Source organism: Camarhynchus parvulus, chromosome 1A (assembly GCF_901933205.1).
Source record: "Camarhynchus parvulus chromosome 1A, STF_HiC, whole genome shotgun sequence".
In the NCBI taxonomy this organism is placed as follows: domain Eukaryota; kingdom Metazoa; phylum Chordata; class Aves; order Passeriformes; family Thraupidae; genus Camarhynchus; species Camarhynchus parvulus.
The window spans coordinates 23,916,617-23,939,016 of record NC_044586.1 but is presented as its reverse complement, the minus strand read 5'-3'; the positions used below and the strand labels follow the sequence as shown (position 1 = coordinate 23,939,016).

At 50.6% G+C, this 22,400-nt stretch overlaps 2 protein-coding genes across 2 annotated transcripts; both read left to right on the top strand.

The window, feature by feature from the left end:
- The first annotated feature begins 561 nt into the window (after positions 1 to 561).
- Positions 562 to 7,470, top strand: CENPM (centromere protein M). Its single transcript, XM_030960124.1, has 6 exons — positions 562 to 692; positions 865 to 944; positions 3,440 to 3,538; positions 4,578 to 4,657; positions 5,688 to 5,779; positions 6,522 to 7,470. The coding sequence occupies exons 1-6, from the start codon at positions 636 to 638 to the stop codon at positions 6,645 to 6,647; spliced, it is 534 nt and encodes a 177-aa protein (XP_030815984.1). The 5' UTR covers positions 562 to 635; the 3' UTR covers positions 6,648 to 7,470.
- A 12,102-nt stretch (positions 7,471 to 19,572) lies between these two features.
- Positions 19,573 to 22,154, top strand: LOC115910032 (tumor necrosis factor receptor superfamily member 13C-like). The gene is made up of 3 exons (XM_030959818.1): positions 19,573 to 19,717; positions 20,116 to 20,277; positions 21,838 to 22,154. The coding sequence occupies exons 1-3, from the start codon at positions 19,573 to 19,575 to the stop codon at positions 22,149 to 22,151; spliced, it is 621 nt and encodes a 206-aa protein (XP_030815678.1). The 3' UTR covers positions 22,152 to 22,154.
- Positions 22,155 to 22,400: the final 246 nt, after the last annotated feature.

Below are 22,400 nucleotides of genomic sequence, written 5' to 3'. Positions count from 1 at the left end.
TCAGCATCCTTCCAGTATTACCTGTGGGTGCCTCAGGCCCAGCTGATCCCTGGGATATCTGGATGCCACAGGAGCAGTGCTGCTTTGCAGGGTTTTATGGTGGTCTGTCAGACGCTGTGGTGCTCAGAGAGGCCCCACGCTGTACCCTGCATCACCGCAGTCCACAACCTGCATAGGCAGGCACTGCTCTCTCTGGCAACCAACACAAAGACCCAGGACAATGGCCTGAAGCAGTGTCAGGGGAGATTTAGGTTGGATATCAGAAAAAGTTTCTTCACCCAGAGGGTGGTCAGGCACAGCACCCAGCCTGACAGAGCTCAAGAAGCGTTCGGACGACGCTGTCAGGCACATGCCGAGACCGCTGGGGCTCCTGGGGCCCGTGGTGTGACCCCTGTGCAGGGCCAGGAGCTGGACGCGACGATCCCTGCGTGTGCCTCCCCAGCCGGGCCAGCCCGTGAGGCGATCGCCGCCAGCCCCGCAGCGCCCCCTGCCGCCCGCCGGTAACCGTAACCGCGCCCGCCCCGCCCCGCCCCGCCCCGCAGGCCCCGCAGGCCCCGCCGCTCGACGTCGGCGCAAGGCGGAGCTCGGCCGCCGTTTTGAATTCCGGCGGGCGGGTGGCGCCGTCTCTCGCGGGGATGGCGGTGCTGCGGCCCTTCAGCATGCTCCCGCAGCTCAACTCCGGCGTCCTCCTGGTAGGTCCGGTGGGGCCCCGCCGTCCCTTGTTCTTCCCTTTTCCCGGCGCGGCCCCGCTGTGGGCGCCCGCCCGTCCCGTGCTCCCGCCATGTCGGGCCTTGCCCGGCCCGGCCCCGCGCGGGGGTTGGCTCTCCGGGGCCGGTGTGCAATGTGCTCTCGCTGTGCCCGCAGCTCGTGGGCTCGGACGAAGCGCTGCAGCGGCAGCTGGCGGAGGCGATCCTGCAGGAGAAGAGGGACTTCAACATCAGCATGTGAGTGCTGGCGAGCGGGCCCGCTGCTACCTGGTCCAAGAGGTGCAAACCAGCGGCCGTGACGCGAATTCACGGAAAGCTTCCGCTTCAGAATCCCGATGCGCTGAAATTGGTTAAAAGCGCGGGTGCCGTCCCCGTGGCTGGAGTCGGAGCTGTAGAGTGCGCGGTTCAGAGAGAGAGTTCGCTCTTGCGAACGCTAGAGGGCACCAGTGCCCAGATGTGAGCGCATCTGCAGCGGGCAAAGCCCTCAGTCCTCAGGGCAGGCACTTTGGGCATGCTTGGAAACGGAAAGGGGGGCGGGGGGAAGCATTTCCCACGTTCATGTTCGCAATGCGCATACCCTTGCCTTTTGCATGTTGCACAGATTACTAAATTGGAAAGGTGTGAGAACAGCACATTTTTTTCCCCCGCCTGAGAGATGGAAACTAAATATCCTGGGACAAAATGGGACAGGTACAATGCTTGCAAGTACTTGCAGGAGAACAAGTGTTTCTGAAAGATGTCCATTGCTTTGGATGCTCTTTGTAGGTGGTTTCTGGTTTGTATGCACACATGTGCTTTTCCTTCTCAAGTTATTACATTGCACTTGGAATTTCAGCTTTAGCCGCATGACATGTCCTGTCTTAAAAGCTTGATTAACTAACTTTTTACAATAAAATGTCCTTGACAGCTCTCTTGCCAAGACCAAATGAGTTTAGTCAGCTCTTCAGAAGGTGTTTGTGTTATTTCTCTGCTGTAATCCATGGCTATGCAGTAAAAGCAGCCCAAGCTAATGTTCTGCTGGCTAATTAGAGTGACTGTAGTGCTCTGATTGTGGCATCTTGGATGTCTGTGCTAACTAATAGTAAATGAATTACCCCATTTTCTTTGTGAAACCTGCGGCCTCTGAGCTGTGGAGTGCCATAACTAGATGGGTAACTGCCCAAAGGCACAGAATCCTGCGCTCATGCTGCAGAGCAAGACACATTCCTGTGTAAATATTGCTAGGAAAGCAAAGCCACTGAGGTTCTTTCCCCCACTGAGTTGCTTTGGGATTATACACATTACAAACAAATACAGTATCTAATCTGCCAGCTCTACCTGTCAGGTACAGCTGTTGGGCAAGAGTTACAGGGTTTGGGGTTTTGTGTCTCTTATTCCTGGGTGGAAAAGGCTTCTGCAGTGCAAATCTGGAGACTGCTGTCATCATCCAGTCATGTTGGTTTAAATATAACAGAATTCCAAACAATGCAAGTGCTTTTCTGGGTCGCTTTTATCTTCCCCCCCAAGGAGATCTGATACTTTCATCAAAGAGTCTTCCCTAAATTTCACCTTAAATTAATAAGCTGCTTTGTGTTTCAGTTAATAAGCAGTGTCTTTCAAGCTCACTTTGCTCATCTCTTGTGTTAGTTTCAGAATGTTTTTGTTAAATCATATCTCCCATAAATAGAAGTAACAAAACACCTTTATTTGGAGACTAGCAAACAAAACTACAAACTGTATAGGATTAATAGAAGGAATGTGTGCCATGGTCTGTGGCTGCTGGAGAGAACTGTGAAGTCCTTGAGACTGAATTGCTAGAAGTAATATTCCCCAAGAAGACCAGAATCAATGTTTCTCCATTGGCTTCCAGAGAGGAAGTGGGTTGTGAGAGTGACTGAACTTCTGGGATGTCTGCCCAGTTTAAATTAAGGTGATCTTCCAAAAATGCAGTGCTGATAATGTTCTTCCCTGTGGAAGATCCAGTTATGTACTGCTGAAACCTTTTCTGGTAGAGTTTTTGGTTAGTTGGTATGCTTGTTTGTTTTTTGTTGTTGTTAGTTGTTTGGCTTTTTTAGTGGGCAGAGATGCAAAAATCCCCACACTTATTAGCTCTAATTAGCAGTTGTAGTGCTGTGTAGAAGGATGCCTGAACTAACCTAGTAGCTTCTGATATAGCAAAAGGGTTAAAAGGGAGGGTAATGATATAATAGAAGCTCTTTTTGAGGTAAAACTTCATCTATAAAGCTGTTCTAGTGACAAATTTGTGGTTTAAGGTTCTTCTGTACCTGGAAAGGTTGCCTCTCCTGTGTGAGCATATGAGCAGTGTCTCTGGAACGTGACAGAAAAACACTGCTGCATTTTAACTGAAACCTGGCAGCAAAATATTCCAGTAAAGAATTGGGGTTTGCTCTGTTAGAAAGGATTCTTTGTTACAATTAAATGAAATGACTTGCCATAGAGATCTGCACGGAGAAAATGTTTCTGTGAGTCTTGTTATGCTCTAATAAGCGTCCCATTATAACCAGCCTTGTCTAGCAATTACCATTGTGCCTGTCAGCAACTGTGAGTGGGCCTAAGATATGAGAGTACCACTTAAACAATCACAGTGCCTCTTCAGTGCCCACGGATTCAGTAATTAGCAGGCTTCCTGGTAACTTGCTACAGGGTGAACTGCAGAGGTTGTGTGATTATGGGTGAGTGGGTACTGTCTTGCCAAGCTAGTTGGTTAAACTGGCAAATTTGTTATCTTGCAGTCACCTTGCTACATCCCTCCCCTTACCTTCAGAGAGGGATCATCTTCGACCCAGCATAGATCTGGTTGTGTTTATGATTGACATCAAGAGCAAGTACAGGTAAGAGAAGGGCAAAAAGATGAGAGCGGGGACTAATACTCTTTCTTGGTTTGATGGCTAAATCTGCATTTTTACTGTATTGGAATTGCTGAATAGTGGGTTTCAAACCCAAGATTTGCTGTGGTGGAAGAACTCAGTAATGTATACAGTGGCTTTCTGGCCTCCAGCAGTGGATTAGGACTGAACTGCTCTGTCCAATAACATGCCTGTTGTGCACTAAGTTGCCATAGCAGAGAAGGCAGAATTTATTTCTGGATCTGGATATGTGACAATACAAACTGAGCTTTGGAAAGATGCTGTCTGTAGAATTAGATGGAAGTGCTGGTGGTGCTGTGAAGTTCTATAATATGCAGAAGTCTGATGTGCACTGGGCAGTGCTGCCCAACAATCAGCAAGTGGCTGTGTCTGTGTCCTCAGTTCACTGACACTCCTGGCCAAGTGGGATCAGCACTATGGATATCTCTAGGCAAAAGAGAAAGGTCTGCAGGGATTGATCCCTTTTCTATCATCTTGTGCTCTACTTTGTAGAAATGATACTTGTTTCCCCAGGCCACAAGTAAAGACTTGCTAAGGCACAGAAGTCAGCATTTTATTGCTTACTTAACTTGTGACTGATGATCCTGGGCTCTCATTTACCAAAAATGACAGGCCCAGCTGCATACTTAGAGCACAGATGGTGCTGCAGAAATGTGTGGGCAAGCGCTTCCTGAAAGAGCCGAAGTGGTGCTGAAGTTTCATTGGATATTAATGAATTCAGATGCTTAGTGTCTGTAAATCATGGAGGACACTGTTCAAACTAACTCTAACTGTTGAGTCTTGAGTAGAAAGGATATGTTATGGGTTATTAAACAGCTGTGGGTATTACAGAGGTCTCTGATGTCATGCTTTTAGCATAAAGCAGAACTTTGCGAGCTCACAAATCAGCAGATGTTAACATCATTGTTTTTCTAATTGTGCTTTTGAAAATTATTCCTGTTATCCTTATGCTGCACTGATTTAACCTCCCTGTCCAACTGGATTGCCTGTACTTTTCTGACAGCTTGAAGAATGTTGAAACTTCCCTAGCTTATGTGGATGCCAGCTTCTTCCTGGGGAAAGTGTGCTTTCTTGTCACTGGGGGTACGTATGGCACCTCTTCCTCCTCTTCAAGCAGCACAGCTCTGTTGGTTTTCTTAAAACAGGGCGCTGACTTAACTTGAAACAGACTAAAGGAAACCAGTGGCTTTGTTGCAACTTTGTTTAAATTATTTCTGAACTCCTCTGCCTTTTTATTATTTTTCTAGATAAAATATTGTTCTCTCATGCTCACTTGCTCTCTCCTTTTTGTTTTTGTCAGTCAGACCTCTCTTCTCTGTCACTAATCCCTGAATATGATTTGTGTTCTTGATTTTTATTCTTTTTTGTGTGTGTGTGGCACCCCAGAAGTCTGTTCTATCTGGTCGTGCAGATCTGTCTTAATGATAATCTCGATGAGCAGTGAGAAGCATATGATACTGTGGTAATAAAGTGAATCTAAATGGATGAGCTACAAAACTATCAAGTATAGTTTTAATACAAGACTAGTATCCCTGCTGTGTACTGAGGCCATGTTGTGCCTCTAATCTTTCTGTGTCCCACTGCTTTCCTGTGTACCCTCCCTGCTCCAGCTCTGAGGAGCTGAAGGGGCCAGACTGTACTGCTCGGTGTTGGAATACAGGTCCTGTGTCCCTGGAGTTTGGGGATCAGGAGACCTAATTCTGAAGTAGAGGAGTCTTAGCATTGTCTTGTGTTACGGCTCTTTTGATAAAGTGAATTCCTTGGAGACCAGACCACTCACTGATACCAAATGAGTCAGGAGGACTTTTTGTAACTGAGTGGAAGCTGATGGTGTGCTGAGCCCTTATGCAGAATGTTAATGTTACATGAAGAGTGATGTAGTACTATTCCTGCTGTTAGTATTATGAAAGACTTCTGTGCTAATTCTGTTTCAAAACTTGTACCATTCTGTTTGCACTGTTCACTGTTGCCTTACCTTTTATTGTGCTCTCAAAATTAGCTCAATCCAATCCTCAGCTCTGGATTGTTCTGTGGATGTGGAATTTCCTAAAACTTTTCTTCACTGATTGCTGATTATGAGGCTTGTAATGTGAGAAAATGTTGTTTTTTTTAGTTGGCAGGGTGAATGCTTGCAGCATTGAGATGAATGCTGTCTGTAAATTAGGAGAAACCTACTGCAGCCCTGTGCTATTCTGTGAGCTGGAGGTAAGGTGCTTATTTAACATTTCAAGGGATTTCTGAATTCCACTGCTCTGTGATTGTTAGAAACATCATTATATTAGCAATAAATACATGTAACAATAAATACATATGCTGCTGGCCTTCATAAGTGTCAGAGACCAGACTCTGTCTGCAAGAACAGTAGAGGTACAGGAGTCTGGCTGTCCTTGAAATGAGTCTTCTAGTAATCTGATCCTTCCTGTGCAACTTCAAAACCTCATGAAGCCAAGCCTAAGCTAACAAAACCCATCTCTGATATGCAAAGCCTCGGCACACTTGTTCCTTGCTGCATTTTCTCTTCCTGGGAGCTCCATAGCTGTTATTTGCCATGTGATCCTCTTGCCCATGTAATGTTTTGTGTCAGCCAAACTTTGTGGCTTCACTGATGATTTTGCCATCTGATATGCCACTCTTTCCAATTACCTGCTTGGTCTAAAAAACTGGAGGGAGAGTTTGGCATTCAGCAGCAGCACACTTCGCTTTTCTGTGTACTTGTCACTGCATGCTCAGAGGCTGTTTCCCTACCAGCAGGTAGAATCTGCGCCTTTGGTAAGCCCTGAAGCACTTCCAGCACTGTACCTTCCTTAACATTAGGAAGTAAATGGGCCTGTTTGGGGTTTTCTGCAGCTAGCCACTTGGTGCCTGCTCTGGTTCTTTCTTTTATCAAAGCTTACCGTTGCCTTTCTTCTTTTGTGTTGATTAAATAATGTCTCCATGTTGTTTCTAGTTGGAAGGCGTTCGAGCTGCTACTGCTCAGCGACTCGTGCAGATGTTAAGGATCTGTACTGGTCACATACCGGGAGTTTCTGCCTTGTCCTTTGTCTCGCTGATGAGGAAGTCTGATGACAATTAGCTTCTCATTGTGGTACTTCACACACATTCATCAGGTTTTTTTCACGTCAGGCATTCAAGCTGCTGCAGTTGGAATCACATTTTTTGAGTGACTTGTCATGACCGCTCATCCAGAACTGTTCCTAGTTGCTTACCTCTCAATAAAAGTTTGATTCCTATTCCGTGGGTAACAGATAGGGAGGGCAGTTGAATTGGGGATTCCAGTCCATTATTACATCTGAATCCCACTTCGTGATCAAGTTTGAGTTTTTTTCCACTTGGCCAGTGGCCAGGAGCTACATGTTTTTTTTTAGAGAATACTAGAAGAACAGGCTACTGTCTCCGAAGTACCAGAGAAGAGGCAGCAGGCTCCTTCTTTCAATTGAAATGCAGCACCTTAGTGTAATGTGAAATCTTGCTGCCAGGTTTTGTCGGTCCACCAAGAGAAGAATGAGGAAGGAATGCTGGCCTGCAGCTTCTGGATAGACTGCACTTGGCAGTTAATGATCCAGCTGTGTGAGCATCTGCCCAGCAAAGGACTCACTATTTCCATGTCTGGTCCCTAATTGGGAAGGAAGGGACTAAAGAAGATAAACAATCTAGCACTTCAGCTTTCTTTTAGATCCTCAAAGAAGAAGACTCCACCTGTCAAGCCTAAAGAGAGCCCCAGTAGTGCAGCCTCTGGGGCTGACCAGAGGTGAAACCCAGCAGCCAGGACCACAGCAGCATGCAGAAAACAGGTTGTCTCAGCTGGTTTGGCATATGCTGTGTATAATCCCTTTACTAAGAGGTTCTGACCAGCTCTAAGTTGTGCCTTGTGCTTACTGCAAGTCACTGAGGTTTGAGAGTTCTAATTTAATAAAATAAGTAATATGTAATAGTTGTGTGTTCTTTATTAGCCATGTGGCATGGGCTTTAAAACCTGCAAATGCTTGCCCTGTGGCGGGCTGGTCCTTTCTGGTAGCTCCAACTCCCAGTTAGTTGTTTTGCTGCACTCGTGGCTTCAACCATGTGGTGGTGGCAAAAGCTTTTCAAATACAGCCCTTTCTGTTCGTTGAGTTGAGCCACCTGCCAGAATGCAGTGCTTTTGGAAACGCTGGGATGTTTCTTACCCAGAAATGAAGCCTAGAGAGAATGTGTTAAGCTCCCCTCTGGTTTAATTTATTTAATCCCTAATAGTCTTCTTTAATGTTCCTAGGTGCAGAGCTCTAGCTGTGTGCGCTGTTTCGCTTAGCTTGTTTCTGACATCTGTCTGTGAGCAGGAAAAGCAGAAAGCAGCACTGCAGGCTTAATCAGCTGTGAGTGTTGGCAGTCCTTGCAAAGACAGCTCAGCAAGGCACAAAGCCTGTATCCTTGCTCAGAGGACACACAAATCCCAGCTCCAGTTGTATTGTTGCTGATGGGGGAGGGCTAGGGTGTTTGTCAGCTGAAACAAAAGGAGCTAAACCATTCAGCTGTGTTATGATGCCCAAAAGGGCTGGACTCTGGCTAAAACCCAAAGGAGAAAGACATGTGCAAACTGTCGTGGCTGTGTAAGGAGGATTGGAAGCTTAATGGGCATGCCCTACTTTCAGCTAGCTTTGCTATCCTGAAGGTACTAACCAGGACTTGGCCACCAGAGAGGGGAAAATCATGCTGAGAAACAAGTTTCTGTGTTGGTTATGCTGTCTCAGCCCTGCTCTTGCTTTGAGTCCCTCAAAATAAAGGAGATCATGGCTTAGAATAGGCTGGTTTCGATTTGCTCTCGATGTGCAGGTGCAGTCTGTGGGAGGAAAGGAAGGGAAGTGGCACAAAATGAGCCACTCTTTTGTGTCCTCTGCAACTCCTATAAGGCAAGGAGACTTTTCCATATCCTAGGTTGCTCTGCAGTTCACTCTAATAACAGATGGACTCAGGTTAAATCCCTTTGGCCTCAAGAGTAATTTCACTGTGCTTTTTTTAACTAGTAAAAATGAAACTTCTTTTGGTCCACCCAGAATGCTTTGGAGTAACCCACATGTGCTACTGTCCACTCCTGCACCTTCAAGCAGGTTTTTTTTCCACTGTTATGTTTCAGATGTGGTATTTTTTCTTTCTACTACTTTCAAAGAAGAAAGATGCTGGTTTTGCTTCCTACAGGTGGCTGAATCTCAGCTGGTACATAATAAAATCTAGTTCCTTAAGAGCAGCATCTTGCTTCACCTTGGGGCAAATATTTTTCTTACTCTTAGGAGAAAGTATTTACTAGAACTGGCAGGGGAAGCGGAGCGTATCTAAGAATATGACACTGTGTCTCAGGTCCATCATGTTTTACAACCCAAAGTAGTTGGGACACATCTAAAGCTACATCTTCAACTAAGTAAATACCTCTAGGAGCTGTCAGCTATTAGTTTAGACAGGCCATAACACTGCCCTTACTACCAGAGGAGACAAGGCAGCTGAGGATATCTTTCATCTGGATGGAGTAGCCAGGCCTAATGTTTGATAAAGGTCTTGTGAAAATTGGGATCAGAGGCGTGGAAGGCCTGAAGCTGAGTTAAGGCTAGTTACTTGGGTTCTGTTGTGTTCAAACCTCCTGAAGAAGCTTGCCAAGCTGACTGAAATCTAAACTAACAGAAACATTTCGAAGTTACTTGCTTTCTCTTCTTCTCTCTTGCTTCAGTTCCCTATCCCTGTGGAGATTTTCAAAGAGGAATCCCCCTCTCTGTGGTGAAAGTACCTGTGAGCTTTGCTGGTTTGACTGTTTCAGTTTGTGGATGTGTTTCTATTTGTCAGTTAAGTCAGCAAAATCAGAATAAAAGCAGTTTAATTAGTATAGAAGAGCTCATACCGGTTGCACTGGTGTAAGCTTTGGTTTCACAGTGCTTTTTTGGGGGGGATGGAATTAATGAGGTGGTAATATGGTCTCCTCTGTATGGCAGGTTGACCCACAGGATTTCATTTTCAATCCAGTCCCTTGAAGGAGATTTTGCATCCTCAGCCTGCTAGCTGAACAGCTCACAGAGGTGATCTGTGAGAGATTTGGCACAAATCAGCTTTCTTGGCATTACCTGGTGGGATTACAGCTCTCTGCTGTTCCAGGTTTTCTAAGACTAACTCTGCTGCACCAGCAGTTAAATCAGACCAACTTTTAAGCATGATAAAACATTATATGTTCAGTCTATACCAATGGGAGAGAAAGTCTGCACACTAAAATGGCACCTGTAGTAAAAGATCTCTCTGTTCCTGGAACAAAGATCAGAGATAAATCCAACCCTGGGAATGTATCTGTCCTTTCCAAACCTTGAAACTGGCAGTAGAGTTTTAGATTCAAGGCCACCTCTGATATTTGCTTTGGGAACTGATTAAAACTGGATGTCTTGCTTGCTAAGACCTGTCGTTTGAAGGGAGTGGCTGGCTTAGGTCAGCAGTGGTGCTTAGCAGCTGTGGTCAAGCTGCACGAGCTCCTTGGTTGCTCTCATCATGACCACTGTTCACAGCAGTGGTGCACAAGAAGGGACTCCTGCTCTGCCGCCTGGAGCTGACTGCCAGAGCTGTGGCAGAGGTCAGCTCTGCTCTGCTGCCAAAAGCAAGGAAGAGGCTTCCTCCTGTGGGGTTTTTAACTTGTCTTGATTTTGCAGGAGCCCTGGCTGGTTTCCAGCTGCTCTGTTTCCAATCAGCTGGCCCAGATCCCCTGGCAGTCTCCTCTGCACTCTGAGTGTTCTCCACTCCCCATCCTAAGCGGGTGTGCAGTGTTGCTGTGGGCTGCTGAACCACGGCCACTTTCCATTCAGTGGCCAGCTGTCCTTCACTGTGAGGAAAAGTGATTTAGATGCAAGAAAAGGCAAGAGCTGGTACAGCCCAGAGGCAGGAGCCAAAACCACTGGATTAATTTCACTTCTGTGGCTGATTTCTTGCATGCCCCTGGGCATGCGAGTGAAAATTCACTGTGCCTCGAGTGAAAATTCACTGCCTCACTTGCTCTGCTTCTACAGCAGGATCTGCCTCCACTGGGGGTGTGTAAGGAAGGCAAATTACTCTGGAGTTGCAAATCTGGAATTGAGTGGAAACATTTTTTCTGAAAAACATTTTTTTCCTCTTTAGCAGAGTCTGACTTTTACCTTAGTTCTGTGGGGGAGGGTTTGGTGGGGCCTGCTGGTTGGGCACCTCCTGAGATCAGCTGGCTTTGTGCTGCTTACATGCCTGACTCCACTGCAGGGAGGCTGCCTGAAACTGGCTGCCATCCTTCTCAGAAGGCATTGCGGCATGGTTAGGTTTTGGTGTGAACTGGAATGAAACCACCCTCTGAAATGCTGAAATTCCCTGCACAGTTCAATTATCCTTGAATTGGCCAGCGGGGAAATCAAAATCTCTGGATCTGTTCCTCGCTGTTAAATATTAATATGGCACGGCGATGCCAGGCAGGAAGGCATCCCCTCGGGTCAGCTCTGTGCAGGAGGGGCTGTCTTGGCTGTGAAGAACTGACCTGCAAGAGAGGTCAGGCACGGGGGACTCTGGAGTGACGTGACTTGCTCAGACTCCTTGGCAGCTGAGAAGCATGGGCTCCCAGCCCGTGCTGGGCCACGTTTCCCTTGCCCCAGGCTCCTTCTGCAAGAGCTGCCATGTGTTGCCGTGTCGCATCCCTCGTTCCCCGGAGCTTACTGCGTGCTGGGCACTTTGAGAGGAGCCAGGCAAGGCACGGTGCCCCTGTGCCCCACCCCGCCGCCTCCTCTGCCGGAGGAGCCAGCGGTGTGTGACAGCAAGCCTGTGTTCTACATCCGTGCAGGCAGCCTCACCGCCGGCCCAGGTGCAGCTGCGGGCTGGCTACCACAGCCCCGTGGGCTCTGTGTGTCACGGGAGGGAGCACTGAGCTGGGGCAAGGACACAAACAACGAGAGAGAACACTTCCCCTTGGGAAACACGGCCCTGGTGTGCAGGGTCTGCTCTAGCCTCTGGATCCCAACACTCTCTTGGCACTATGACAAGCTGTGCCAGGGCCAGCCGAAGCACCTGTGCTCAGGCATGCTGGAAAAAAATAAAAAAGCCCAGCCAGCATTAAACAAGCTAAGGAGGCTTTTCCCATTTTCTGTCAGTATATGGAGTATTGCTTTTCTATCTTCCCATGAAAGCTCTCTGGTCCTGCTATGTGCTCACCGTGCAGTGACAAGGTGACAGTGCCATGTTGTGATTGGGCCTGCCTTGCTCCTGCCCTGTGCTCAGACTGTTGGAACACCTTGGGTGTTTGTTGAGGGCTGGCAGTCCTTGAGGCACTATCGTTGTCTGCACTGGTCAGCTCAAAGCTCTCCTGAACCTCTGCGCTGGCCACTCTCCTCATTTTGTTAGCAGCGTTGGTATTGTCCTAATGTGAATATTCAATTTTTTTCCCCCACTGCTGTTTCTTTTTCTTGCTCTTCCAGAGATCAGAGACGTGAAGCCAGGGCTGCATTTGCCTCCGCTCAGTAACAACCTGTGGCTTGTGTGGTGGTGGAGTATCTCTCTTTAAAGACAGGTGCCAGAATCAACTAATTAATCCTCATTCCCCTGTGGGACTGAGAGGTGACTCAGTGCCTCGTGCTGTTATGCTGAACAGTAGAGGATCAAAGGCATTGGAGCTGGGGAAGCCCTGGGATAGCGCAGTGTCACTCTGTGCCTGCACGCCAGGCACCTGTAAAGGCTTGTGCACTTATCTCCAGGACTTTTTTTAGCCATGCAGGGGATTGAAAACTCTGCAGCCTTAGAGACAAGGCTAGAGCCTTTTTACCTTTTCATTGCAACCCAACTTGGCCACCCTGAGCAATTCTCCCTCCTGACCTCCAGGTCCTTCACTGCACCCACAGTGTATCTGTCTGAGTGAAAGGGAGGCTTAGGCACTGCTGACATCGAGCTGCAGTGGTGATGCACGTCCCTCTTGGGCATTGTGACCCCCAGCACGCTGCATGCCAGGCTGTGCCAGCATGGCTTGGCAGCTCTGAAGAAGTGCAAACAAACCCCTACACCTGGCCTTGGGCTGCCCTGGCATCCATCACGCTGCTGCGTGAGCTGCTCGCAGGGAAGGCAAGGGGAGCTGCTTGCACGCAGATGTTGTGTAATACAGACCTAGTTCAAACACAAGTTTGCAGGCTGGGAAGCCTTTGCCCAGTCTATTGGGAAGAGGAAGACCCTCTGGGACAAGGGTTGCTGCACTGCATCTTCTGCTCTGTGTTATAAAGGAGATGAAGCATGAAGCGTGTGCTTTCTTCCAAACCCGGGTCTTACCCAGGCTGCATGTGGAGCATCACCTGTGAGAGTCCCTCTGAGTGTGCATGAGCTGTGGTTTGGCTGAGCTCAGCCACTGTATGGGACTAATACATAGTGATGGTGTCCTATAAATTATATAGTCGGCATGTTCACCATCTGCTCTGTACTGAAAGCTGACTGTGATTGAGATCTTCCCCACTTCCCAGAGCTTGACTCTCTTGCCAAGCTTGAAATGTGTGTGTGTATCTCCTGTAAGTGGTTCTGATTGAATCAGGTAAAGAGGGAATTTTTTAAGCAGGCTGCAATGTTCCCTGCGCCCAAAGTGAGAGCTGAAGCAGCGGCCAGCATCCCATTATAAGGCTATGAGTAAAACTGAGTCTGATTTCATGTTAATTAGGTTCTAAAGGGACCGAATCTTGATTGCAGTGGTCATATCAAAGATTTAAAATAGTAATGCAAAAAGCAAAGGAAACCCCACAGTGATTCATATAAGAAGGGGAAATAAAGACAGTCATGGAGGAAGAAGGAGTTTGAGGGGGCCTGAATTGCTCTGCTGCCCAAAAGCAGGAGGGGATTTGAATCAGATTATCCTCATTAGATGTCTCTTTAAAGCATCATCAAGCCAGATGAATGGTCTGGGGGAGAGCTTGCAGGCATGGTGGCTGTGATTATCACCAGGGATTTGCAGTCCTAGTTATCTAGCTTAGAGACAAGATTATTAGGGGGTATAAAGCTGTTCCTGCCCTCAGCCTCTAATGTGCATTTTCAGGCTGGGTGATGGGAAACGCTGAGTTGCTGCACAGCCCCTCGGAAGCCTGCCTGCATCCTCTGGTGGTCTAGCCCTCTGCAGGGCTGGCCAGGAGATCTTCCAGGGGGATGGACAGGCAGCCTCCCCTGGGCACTGTGGCAAAGGGCACCAGCTCCCATACAGGTGCTTACACTGTGATAGGAAGTGGGGAGGGGATCTTGGGAGGGGGGATTTTATCCACCTGCCTTGGCAGAGCCGTTTGCTCCCCACAGCATCTTCCTTCTTGTGACAGCCTGTGCCAAAGCAACTCATCCTTCCTTCAGCTACAGCCTTGAAGCCCCAAAGGCTCAGAAGCTGGTGTGGCTGTTACAGAGGGAATGCCTGCGAGCTGTGAGGAGGGCTCTCTCCTTGAAAGGGAATCAACAGACATTGCCCACAGGGTCCTTGGAGTTCATCCTCAGGGGTGGTGAATGTGGCACAGGGCTGCTGGCAGTCACTCTCCACCTCCTCAGCCCTGCAGCTGCAGCAGCTTTTCATCCTCCCCTTTATCTCCTTCCCTACTCTGTGTATTGCACTCCTGTTTCTTCTCTGACTTTGGCAGGATGGCCAAGGCATTGTGCCCAGATGCCAGCCAGGAGAGGAGGTGCACAGGCCAAATCCACCGGTCAGTTCTCTTGTAACATTGCATCCTTAATACACTTGTGGAAATTCATAGCACTCTGCACTCAAGCCTGTACAAGTGAAATCACTCTGGCGTTTTTATACCAGGCTGAACCTAAAGGTCTGTGGGAAGCTGGAGGATATTGTAGAGATGCTGGGGCAAGTGTGGCTTTCATTTTTGGCTCTGGAGTCATCCGCTGGAGGTTCGTGCCTTGAGAGTGGAGTGGTGGGGCTTCCCACTGTGAGTACTGGGGAGATTTCTGCCCCAGCATAAAGGATGCCTGACCTGGCTAAACCCACCTGAGGTTTTTCCTGTGAAAAACCTGAGGTTTTTTCTGTGGCAGCACATCACCCTCAGCCACTGGTTTCTGTTTTGGTGCTGGAGGTGCTGCCTGGCCCTGTCACAGCACATGAACACTCCCTATGAGCAGCCACAGGACAAACTGGGGGGACAAGTGCCCCCCATTCCCAGCTGCCCAAGGGAGACAGAACAGGATGCCACTTCTCCTCAGGATGGGGGTTGGGGCAGCATCCCTGCTGCAAGGCAGAGTGGGCAGGGAGTTTGAGTACTGTTTGTCCACATTCAGGCAGAAGAGCCAGGCTCAGCTAACGCTGTGTTTCTTATGATGGGGGGGGGGGGGCTTGCAAGAGCCAGGGCAGTGCCAGGGACCCAAACCTCACTGAGTCCCCCTGACACTCTGCAGAGCAGCAAAAGCAGCCAGTACAGCGGCTGGAAATACCCCTCACTCCTCCCCACCGGGGGAGATCAAGGGCTCAGCCCCTCCAGGGCTGGATCAGACAAGGGAGGATTTTCCCATGTACTCTGTGCTGCTGTGTCCCTCTTGGGCTCTGTGGATCAGGGAGGGGAATGAGCAGAGGGAGTTTGAGCTCAGGAAGTGTTGACCCACCCTTCTGTAACCTGAGATGGTTCTTCAACAAGCAGCCCACTGAAAAGGCTAATTTGGGTGTTCAGCATTATCAAGGTCCCTTTGCAGAGGGAGGCAAGGACACCTGCCCTTTTTTCTTCAGCCTTGCAGGCAAGCAGATATCCAGGGACATATCAACAAGGAGCAGGGAAACAAATTCTGTTCAACAGGATGGCACACTGTCCCACACCAAACATCCCATGCAGCTGGCTGAGCAGTGTCACAAACCCCCTTGATAGGAAGCAGAGCACCTACAGAGGAATCTGGCATTTAGAGTGACTGTGAATCTCTTGAAACTTTTGGTTTCCCATATTATTCCTAAAATCTTCTGAGATTTTGTTCCTAAGCCCACCTGGTTTTAGGAAGGACCCCAGTGGATCCCGAGGAGAAGGTTTATGCTGGAGCTGTGAGAAATTTGCTCCTAATAGCCATAGTGGTACTTTTTGGGAAGGGATGTTTCCCACCAGCCAGCAAAGGAGTGTTGGGAAGGGGTGCTGGGATGGGATGACAGGCTGAATTGCTGAATGGGCTTTGGGGTTGGCTCCAGCCAAGGCATTCTACTGAACCATCTGAATGGGGGGCAGGTGTCAGGCTGTGCCGAGATGTTCCTGGGGCGCTGGGTGCATCCTGTCAGGGGTTTGTCCTGAGGTAACTGGGTTTGCTCAGTAAACACCTCACAGCTTCTCTGATCGACAAGCCTTTGGGTTTCCGGTGTGCACGAGCACAAGGTGAACTTTCGGGGGATATTTTCTGCTACACGCGGTTTTGCAAGTGCATGCGTGAGTCACTTCACCTCCCCCCGACACCAGAGGAACTGCTCACACGAGTCCAGTCACTCATGTGTGCAGGAACCCTCACAGGCCACTGCCAACCCTCCATGCTCCTGAAGCACCAGCACTGCCCTGTCCCCCACAGGGATCCCAGGGATCTCAGCTGACCTCAGCCAAAGGCAGCCCTCCAGGTGTGGGATGGGAGAAAATGGCACTGGAAATTGAGCTGTCTGACTCTGAGATGAAGACGTAATTCTTGAATCGCTCATTTGATATCTTTTCTGGTTTATTTGTTTAATAAAAGGACTTAACCAGAGACCCAGGCTCCTGGGGTTTTCATTTCTCTGCAGAGGAGATAAGAAAAGCGCATTTCCTTATCCAGTGAGTCATTTTTTCTGCTCTTTAATTATGCATTTGTGCGATTATCAAGCGTATTCAGCTCTGAGATGCAAACAGCTCGAACTACTCACCAAGCTTTAACTTTTGCTATTCCAAAAATGATCAACAACATTTATGAAGGGTAGGGGAGGCAAAGATGGGGGAGACGAAAAGGGGGACAACTGATGCCCAGAACCCGGGCCGTTCTTGTGAGCAGGCCCACATGTGAGTGCTGCTGGGGTAGTCAGCACTGGTTTTCTCCTTGAGTAAGCATTATCATGTGTAAATTCAAACATATCTTCTTGGCCCAGGAGGAGGTGGACAAGCTGGGACGAGGGCAGGGAAGACCTGTAGAGCCTGATAAGGAGGGATGAGAAAATGGGGGGCAATAAGGTAACGTCAGTGGCAGCAATGATGCTGCAACCTCCTTCCATGTAACAGGACCTGGGAGCGCTTCATTCACAGGAGGGCATGATGGCTGCCATCCCTGGGCTCCCCACCGCGTGTTTGAAACTTCAAGTTTTCTTTCCATGTCCTGAAATGGGATCTGTTGGCTCCTGAGCTTTGATGTAAATTTTGCCCTCCATGTTGGAAGCACTGTGTGGGTTACTTGGTTTGGGCTTTCCCCATTGTGCGTGTTTGACTGGGCTCACAGAGAGTGGTACAGATTAAGTGTGGTACAGCAGATGCTGGGAACCACCTCTCACCCCGCACTTTAAGCCAAGCAGGGAGGAGAGACAGGAGGAAGAAGGGCACGGTGACAGTCCTGTGGTGGGACCCACAGAAATAGGGGCTGGGGGTCCCTGAGAGATGATTGACAAGGGGGAAGTACAGTGGGGGCATTTGAGAGGTGAGGAAAAACTGGAGTGATGGAGAAGCATACCTCTGGGAAAAGGAGACTAGCAGATGGAAACACCCTAGGGCAAGAGGAACAGCAAAGCCTTTGGAGCAGGGAGGTGGTTTGGGGATAGGTATCCTGACAGAGCACCAGATGTTTTGTGGGGATCTTCTGCCTACATGCATGTCCGCAGCCCCACCAGCCCACAAGGGAAGTTATTTTCTTGTCTCTAGACCCTACATTTGCCCTTCTGAGAGCTGCCTACTAGGGACAGTGAAGATTCCAGGTGACCTCTCCTTGCCAGGTCTCTCCACTGTGGAGCTCAGATGTGGACTGGTGTGAGCCTTGGCTTTTATTTTTCTCCCTGCTGTGGGTCATGGCTCTGCATGACAGCTTTCCACCCCTTCCCACTGCTGGACACTTGACTCTCCAACTCCCTGCAGCCCAGCCCTGGTCCTCACCTGGGGTGTGTGAGAGGCAGAGGGTCAGCTGCAGTGGCATATGGAGAGATGTGCTGCTGCTTGACCCAGCTCCCCCAGCAGGTACGAGCAGGGTGAGTGCAGCCCGCTCACAGCAAGCATCGAGGCAGAGGCTGCTGAGCTCTCTGTGCCATTTGTGCCTCAGAGCTGTGCCGAGAGAGGGAAGTGCTTGGCATGCCCCCACTCGACTGGGGAGTTTTATTTTGACTAAGATGGAGTGGGAATAACTGATCCACAGGCACAAGAAAGGCTGGCCTCTCACAGCTCCTCTGGCAGCCATTCCTGCTGGCATTCCTGCTGGTGTGAGGGAGCAAGAGCCTGAGCACACTGGCTGGAAGGGGAAGTGGAATGATGGCAGGTTTGGAACTGGTGGGCAGTGACCAGGTTTTTTTTGGGACTTTGGCTTGCCTGGAGCCCTACAGTGCCCATGGTGGGGCTGAGACTGTGTAGGGGCTGCTTTGACATTTCTATGATGCTAACTATCCCCTGGGAATGCCACTGGCAGGGAGGGAGATGTGCTGTAGGGCATCTCCTCTCCTGCAAGGCACGGGGTACCAAAGAACTGCTTTTGGGCTGAGATCTAGCATGGGAGCTGGTGACTGCATCCTACTCAGAACTTCAGGAGGTGGGATGTGGAGCCTGTGAGCTCAGCTTGTCCAACAGTCACTGGTGAGGGGCAAGCACTTTCAGGGACCAAGTACTCAGGCCTGTCTCAGAGCAGCATCTCAGCTGCCAAGTGAGAGCACCTGGTACTCCATCACCTTGAGCAAGAGCACCCTTTGGATTTTTTCCTCCTCCCCTCCCAGCCTTGATCCAGGACAGTGGGCAGTAGGGGCTTTACTAGAAGGAGTCCAGATGCTGTAGCTGCTGGAAGGACATGACTCCAGTGGTAAAGCCCTATTAGGAATCTCCTGGGTAGGGCAGGTCACCAGTGTTGCTTCCCTCAGCTGAGAGCCAGCAAACAGCTCTGGCTGGTCCCTTTCTTTCCTATGGAGTGAAGAAAAAGAGTATGTGACTTTTGTTCAGTAGGAATGGGAGATCCACCTACAGCACTGAAATCCGTCTTTTTGGGCCTCAGGCATCAGGCTTTGATGTGTGGGTGTTTGTGGCAGAACATTTCACCTGCCCCTGATCAGGAATGCCCGAGACTATTAAAGGGTTTTTTTAGTCCCTTCCAATGGTTTGAAGACCAGGCTTGCTTGGTATGACCTGCTTTGCCCATGCCCTGCACATTTACTGAGCAGAACCAAATCTGAACCCCAGAGAACGAGACATGGTGCTGAGGAGCCACAGGTCTAGGTCTGCGTGTGAGAGGATGGAGCGAGCAAGGTGATGGAAAGCACTGTCAGTAGGGGTGGAGAACATACAACAGCTGGCCTGATTGCAGAGCAGTCACCGGCAGGATGTGCCCTCGGGGCAGTGGGAGCTTTTAAAAGGGGAAACATCAGCGCCCTTTCACTCTTTTCTCCTCTGGTCCTTTGCATTTTTCAATCCAAGCCAGATCTGTGCCCCTGGGATGGGGTCTTGTAAAGATCTGTGCACAGGATCTGTCTCCTGTAGACACTGGAGAGGGCTTTTCAGTGTAAGCAAAGGGTGGGGGACATGCCTGGGCTGGGGGCAGCACGCAGGTGGGCAGGGGAGGAGTGAGGATCAAGGAGGTCAGGCTGGGACGCAATACCCCTGGGGACGAGGCTGAGACACACAGGGGGCTGCAGGGATTTCGGCAGCATATTTTGGAGGAGAGGGGTAGTTTGAGGGCACATTGCAAAGGCAGGCAGGGGTAGGGCTTGGTTGCTTGCTCTCCTCCTCCCTGGTGAAGACCCGCCCCAGGCCAAGCACAGCGATTGCGAGCCCCAAGGGAGACGACTGCAGCTTGACAGACGGTATCTCCCTCTGCCACGGGGCCTGGGGCGCTGCGATTTCACACTCCGGCGGCCCTGTCACTGCTACGCCATGCAAGAGCTGGGCTCTCGCTCCCACTCTGCCATGTCCTCATCAGGAAAAGCTGCCCTTGCCCCCGCCTGCCTCTCCTTCGAGTGCTTCGACACCCTGACCAAGTCGTGCATCAAGTGCTCCGACCTGTTCCAGGACAACACAAGTAAGAGGACAAGGGCAGCTGCAGTCTGAGCTCACCAGGGCAGGGCGGTGGTGGGCCAAGGAGGCTGAGGGGACCCCAGGGGTGGGCAGGTGGAAGGCACCTTCTCCTGAGGATGGCTATGGAGGATGGAGCACCACCTTCACCTAAAGCAGAGGGGAAGAGGGCAGCCAGTTCCAGTGAGAGGAACATGGTGTAGGGAGAAGTTGGATGATCCACCCTAGGGATCTCATCAAGCAGGGGGATATTTTGTTGCTGGTGGCAGGTGGGTCACAGTTAAGTGCCACACATCTTCTCTGCAACCGCAGCTGGCAGGCCAGCCAGCCAGGTGAAAAATGCTGCTGCCCTCCTTCCTCCTTCAGCTTTCCCCCTCCTGACACTACCGGCATCTCACCCCACAGCAGAGCCTACCCTGGCACCCTCCCTGAGCAGCACCTTCCTGATCTTCGGGGTCCCGGTGGTGGTGGGGTTCCTCCTGGTTCTGGCTGCTGTCTGTGTCTTCCTGGCCTGCAAGGAGGGAAAGCGGAGGAGAAAGAGGAAGGCAGCAGATGAAGAGGACAAAGGTAGGAGACCTGTTCCTCTTCCTCTCCCTCTCACAACACCCTGAGGATCCTGGGGTAGATGGGATCACTTACTGCTGGCACCACTGAGGCACAGCCCAGGCTAGCTCCTCCACCTCAACATCAGCTCCGCAGGCACCCCATGGCATTTTGGGGCATCTGAATCACTGCCTGAGTGACAGTGTCCTGCATGCCCTGGGAACCTATGCTTGCACCTGACTGCCACCACAACCCTGCTGAGCCATCCCTCCCTTTGCTGGGTCTCCCCGTGCCTTTGTTTGCTTAAAGCATGTCCTGGCACCATGCCCTCTCCACAGGGGACACCTACGGAGCACTGGTAAGTAGGAGCTTTGTGAGCTCAGTGGTGAGAACCCTCTCCCCCACTAGCCAAAGGAGCATGGATGGAGTGGGAGTAGTGGGGGCAGTGGTGGACACCTGGGGATGGCTCCAGGGGCAGCCTCTCCCTGTGGCACTGCAGCAGGGGTCCTATGTGGACCGCCCAACTTGCTTCTTGTGCTTGAGATGCCCAGCAGCCTCCAACATGCATCCCAAAGACCGCAGTGGGATGTCAGGCCCAGCCCCATTGACAGTACACTGCAGCACTGTACAAGGTTATCTGGAACATCAAAATTAGGGCTGGGGTTCAAGGAATGGGGCTGAGCCTTTCCTAGCAGGGTACTTCCAGGAGAGTAAGGCCACAGTGCTCCATGATGGCCCATTTTGTTGAGGCAGCTCTTTTCTCCCTTGGGGGCCCCTGCACTTCTCCAAAGTGGTCTTGCCTGGCTTCACCCCTCCCCATTCCCAAGGAGGGGGTGTGGCTGCCCAGGACCCCCAAGAGGGGCTGCCACATAGGGATGCTGGCACTCACCACTGCCCCACGACCCGGGTGGGTGTCCACAGTGGGGCAGCTGGTCCTTGTGCCCGGGCTTGCCTGCACCCTTCTGGCACTGCCGGATGGTGACTCAGAGCAGGGGGACATTACCCGGGGCCTTTGTGCTCTGCGACAGCCTGTGACACACATGCCTAGGAAAAATACCAAAAGCAAAAGAGAAGGGAGAAATCCAGCAGTGAGAGAGATCTGGCCACTATGGAGAGTGTTGGAGGCACCACTCAGTCTCCTGTTGCACACCCTGGCGCACACATCCCCACGTCCCCCAAGGCCGCACCACAGCAGGCCCAGTGCTGCGGCACTGGATGTGTGGGAAGTGGCAGGAGGCTTGGGGCTGGAGGCACACGCCTGCGTTTGAAGTGTGTAAACAAGTCTATTTTTAAGTGGGAGGCAGTCGGGGAGGGCAAGCTGCCACGGGCTGGGCTCTTCTGCTGCCAGCAGGGTTGAGAGAGAGGACTCAAAGTGGAAGTGCAAGTTTCGACCCTTCCCTCTTGCGAGGGGGAAAGCCCATTGGTTGTAAGTAGGAGAAATTCTGCAGCAAGAGAGATGTGAGAACCCTGCAGACTCTTCCTGTTCCAGATCCATCTTCTCCTCTAGGGACAGGACTTTCTCCCTGGGACCTGCCTGACCCCACTCCATGAGCCCAGTAACCCCCATTTCTTGTCCCTTCCCAGAAAACATAGACACCACCAGCCCCCTGCCCAACCAGGACTCTGCCATGCCAGAGGGAGACGGAGCCCTGAACCCAGCCCCATGCCTGCATGTTGTTGGGAGCCTGAAGATGCCGGGGCCACCCAGGAAAGCCAGGGCGAAGCAGGGGCCGTGCTGCCAGGGAGATGCTGATGGTGACATTGTTCTGCTCTCTGCTGTGTACCCCCGGCCTGAGGAATGCAACCACAGCTTCCCGCTGCCCGCCACTGAGCTGGGGGCCACAGCGCTGGTCACCACCAAAACCACCCAGAACTGCGCCAGAGAGGAGACAGTCTGAAGGCAAGGGGAATGCAGCTGGAGTGCTCTGGCCAATCCCTGTGGACACTGACAGCCTGTTCCTGGGACTAGTGAAACCTTCCACGGGTATGAGCTCTGTGAGGACCAAGAGCAGCCTTATAAGATGACTGTCCTTTTTGTACTGAGTCCCAAGTTACACCTGTAAATGCTGGAGGAAGCCAAAGTGGATCATGCTGAGTTACAATGAACTGTTGACAGCTGCCATGGCTGAACCACTGGGAGGTGGCAG

Excerpts from the sequence above, each read along its gene's own strand:
- CENPM (XM_030960124.1), top strand. The coding sequence starts at position 636 with ATGGCGGTGCTGCGGCCCTTCAGCATGCTCCCGCAGCTCAACTCCGGC. Across the intron at positions 693-864 it reads TCAACTCCGGCGTCCTCCTG|CTCGTGGGCTCGGACGAAGC; the intron begins GTAGGTCCGGTG and ends CTGTGCCCGCAG. Across the intron at positions 3,539-4,577 it reads GACATCAAGAGCAAGTACAG|CTTGAAGAATGTTGAAACTT; the intron begins GTAAGAGAAGGG and ends CTTTTCTGACAG.
- LOC115910032 (XM_030959818.1), top strand. The coding sequence starts at position 19,573 with ATGCAAGAGCTGGGCTCTCGCTCCCACTCTGCCATGTCCTCATCAGGA. Across the intron at positions 19,718-20,115 it reads CCTGTTCCAGGACAACACAA|CAGAGCCTACCCTGGCACCC; the intron begins GTAAGAGGACAA and ends CTCACCCCACAG. Across the intron at positions 20,278-21,837 it reads AGCAGATGAAGAGGACAAAG|AAAACATAGACACCACCAGC; the intron begins GTAGGAGACCTG and ends GTCCCTTCCCAG.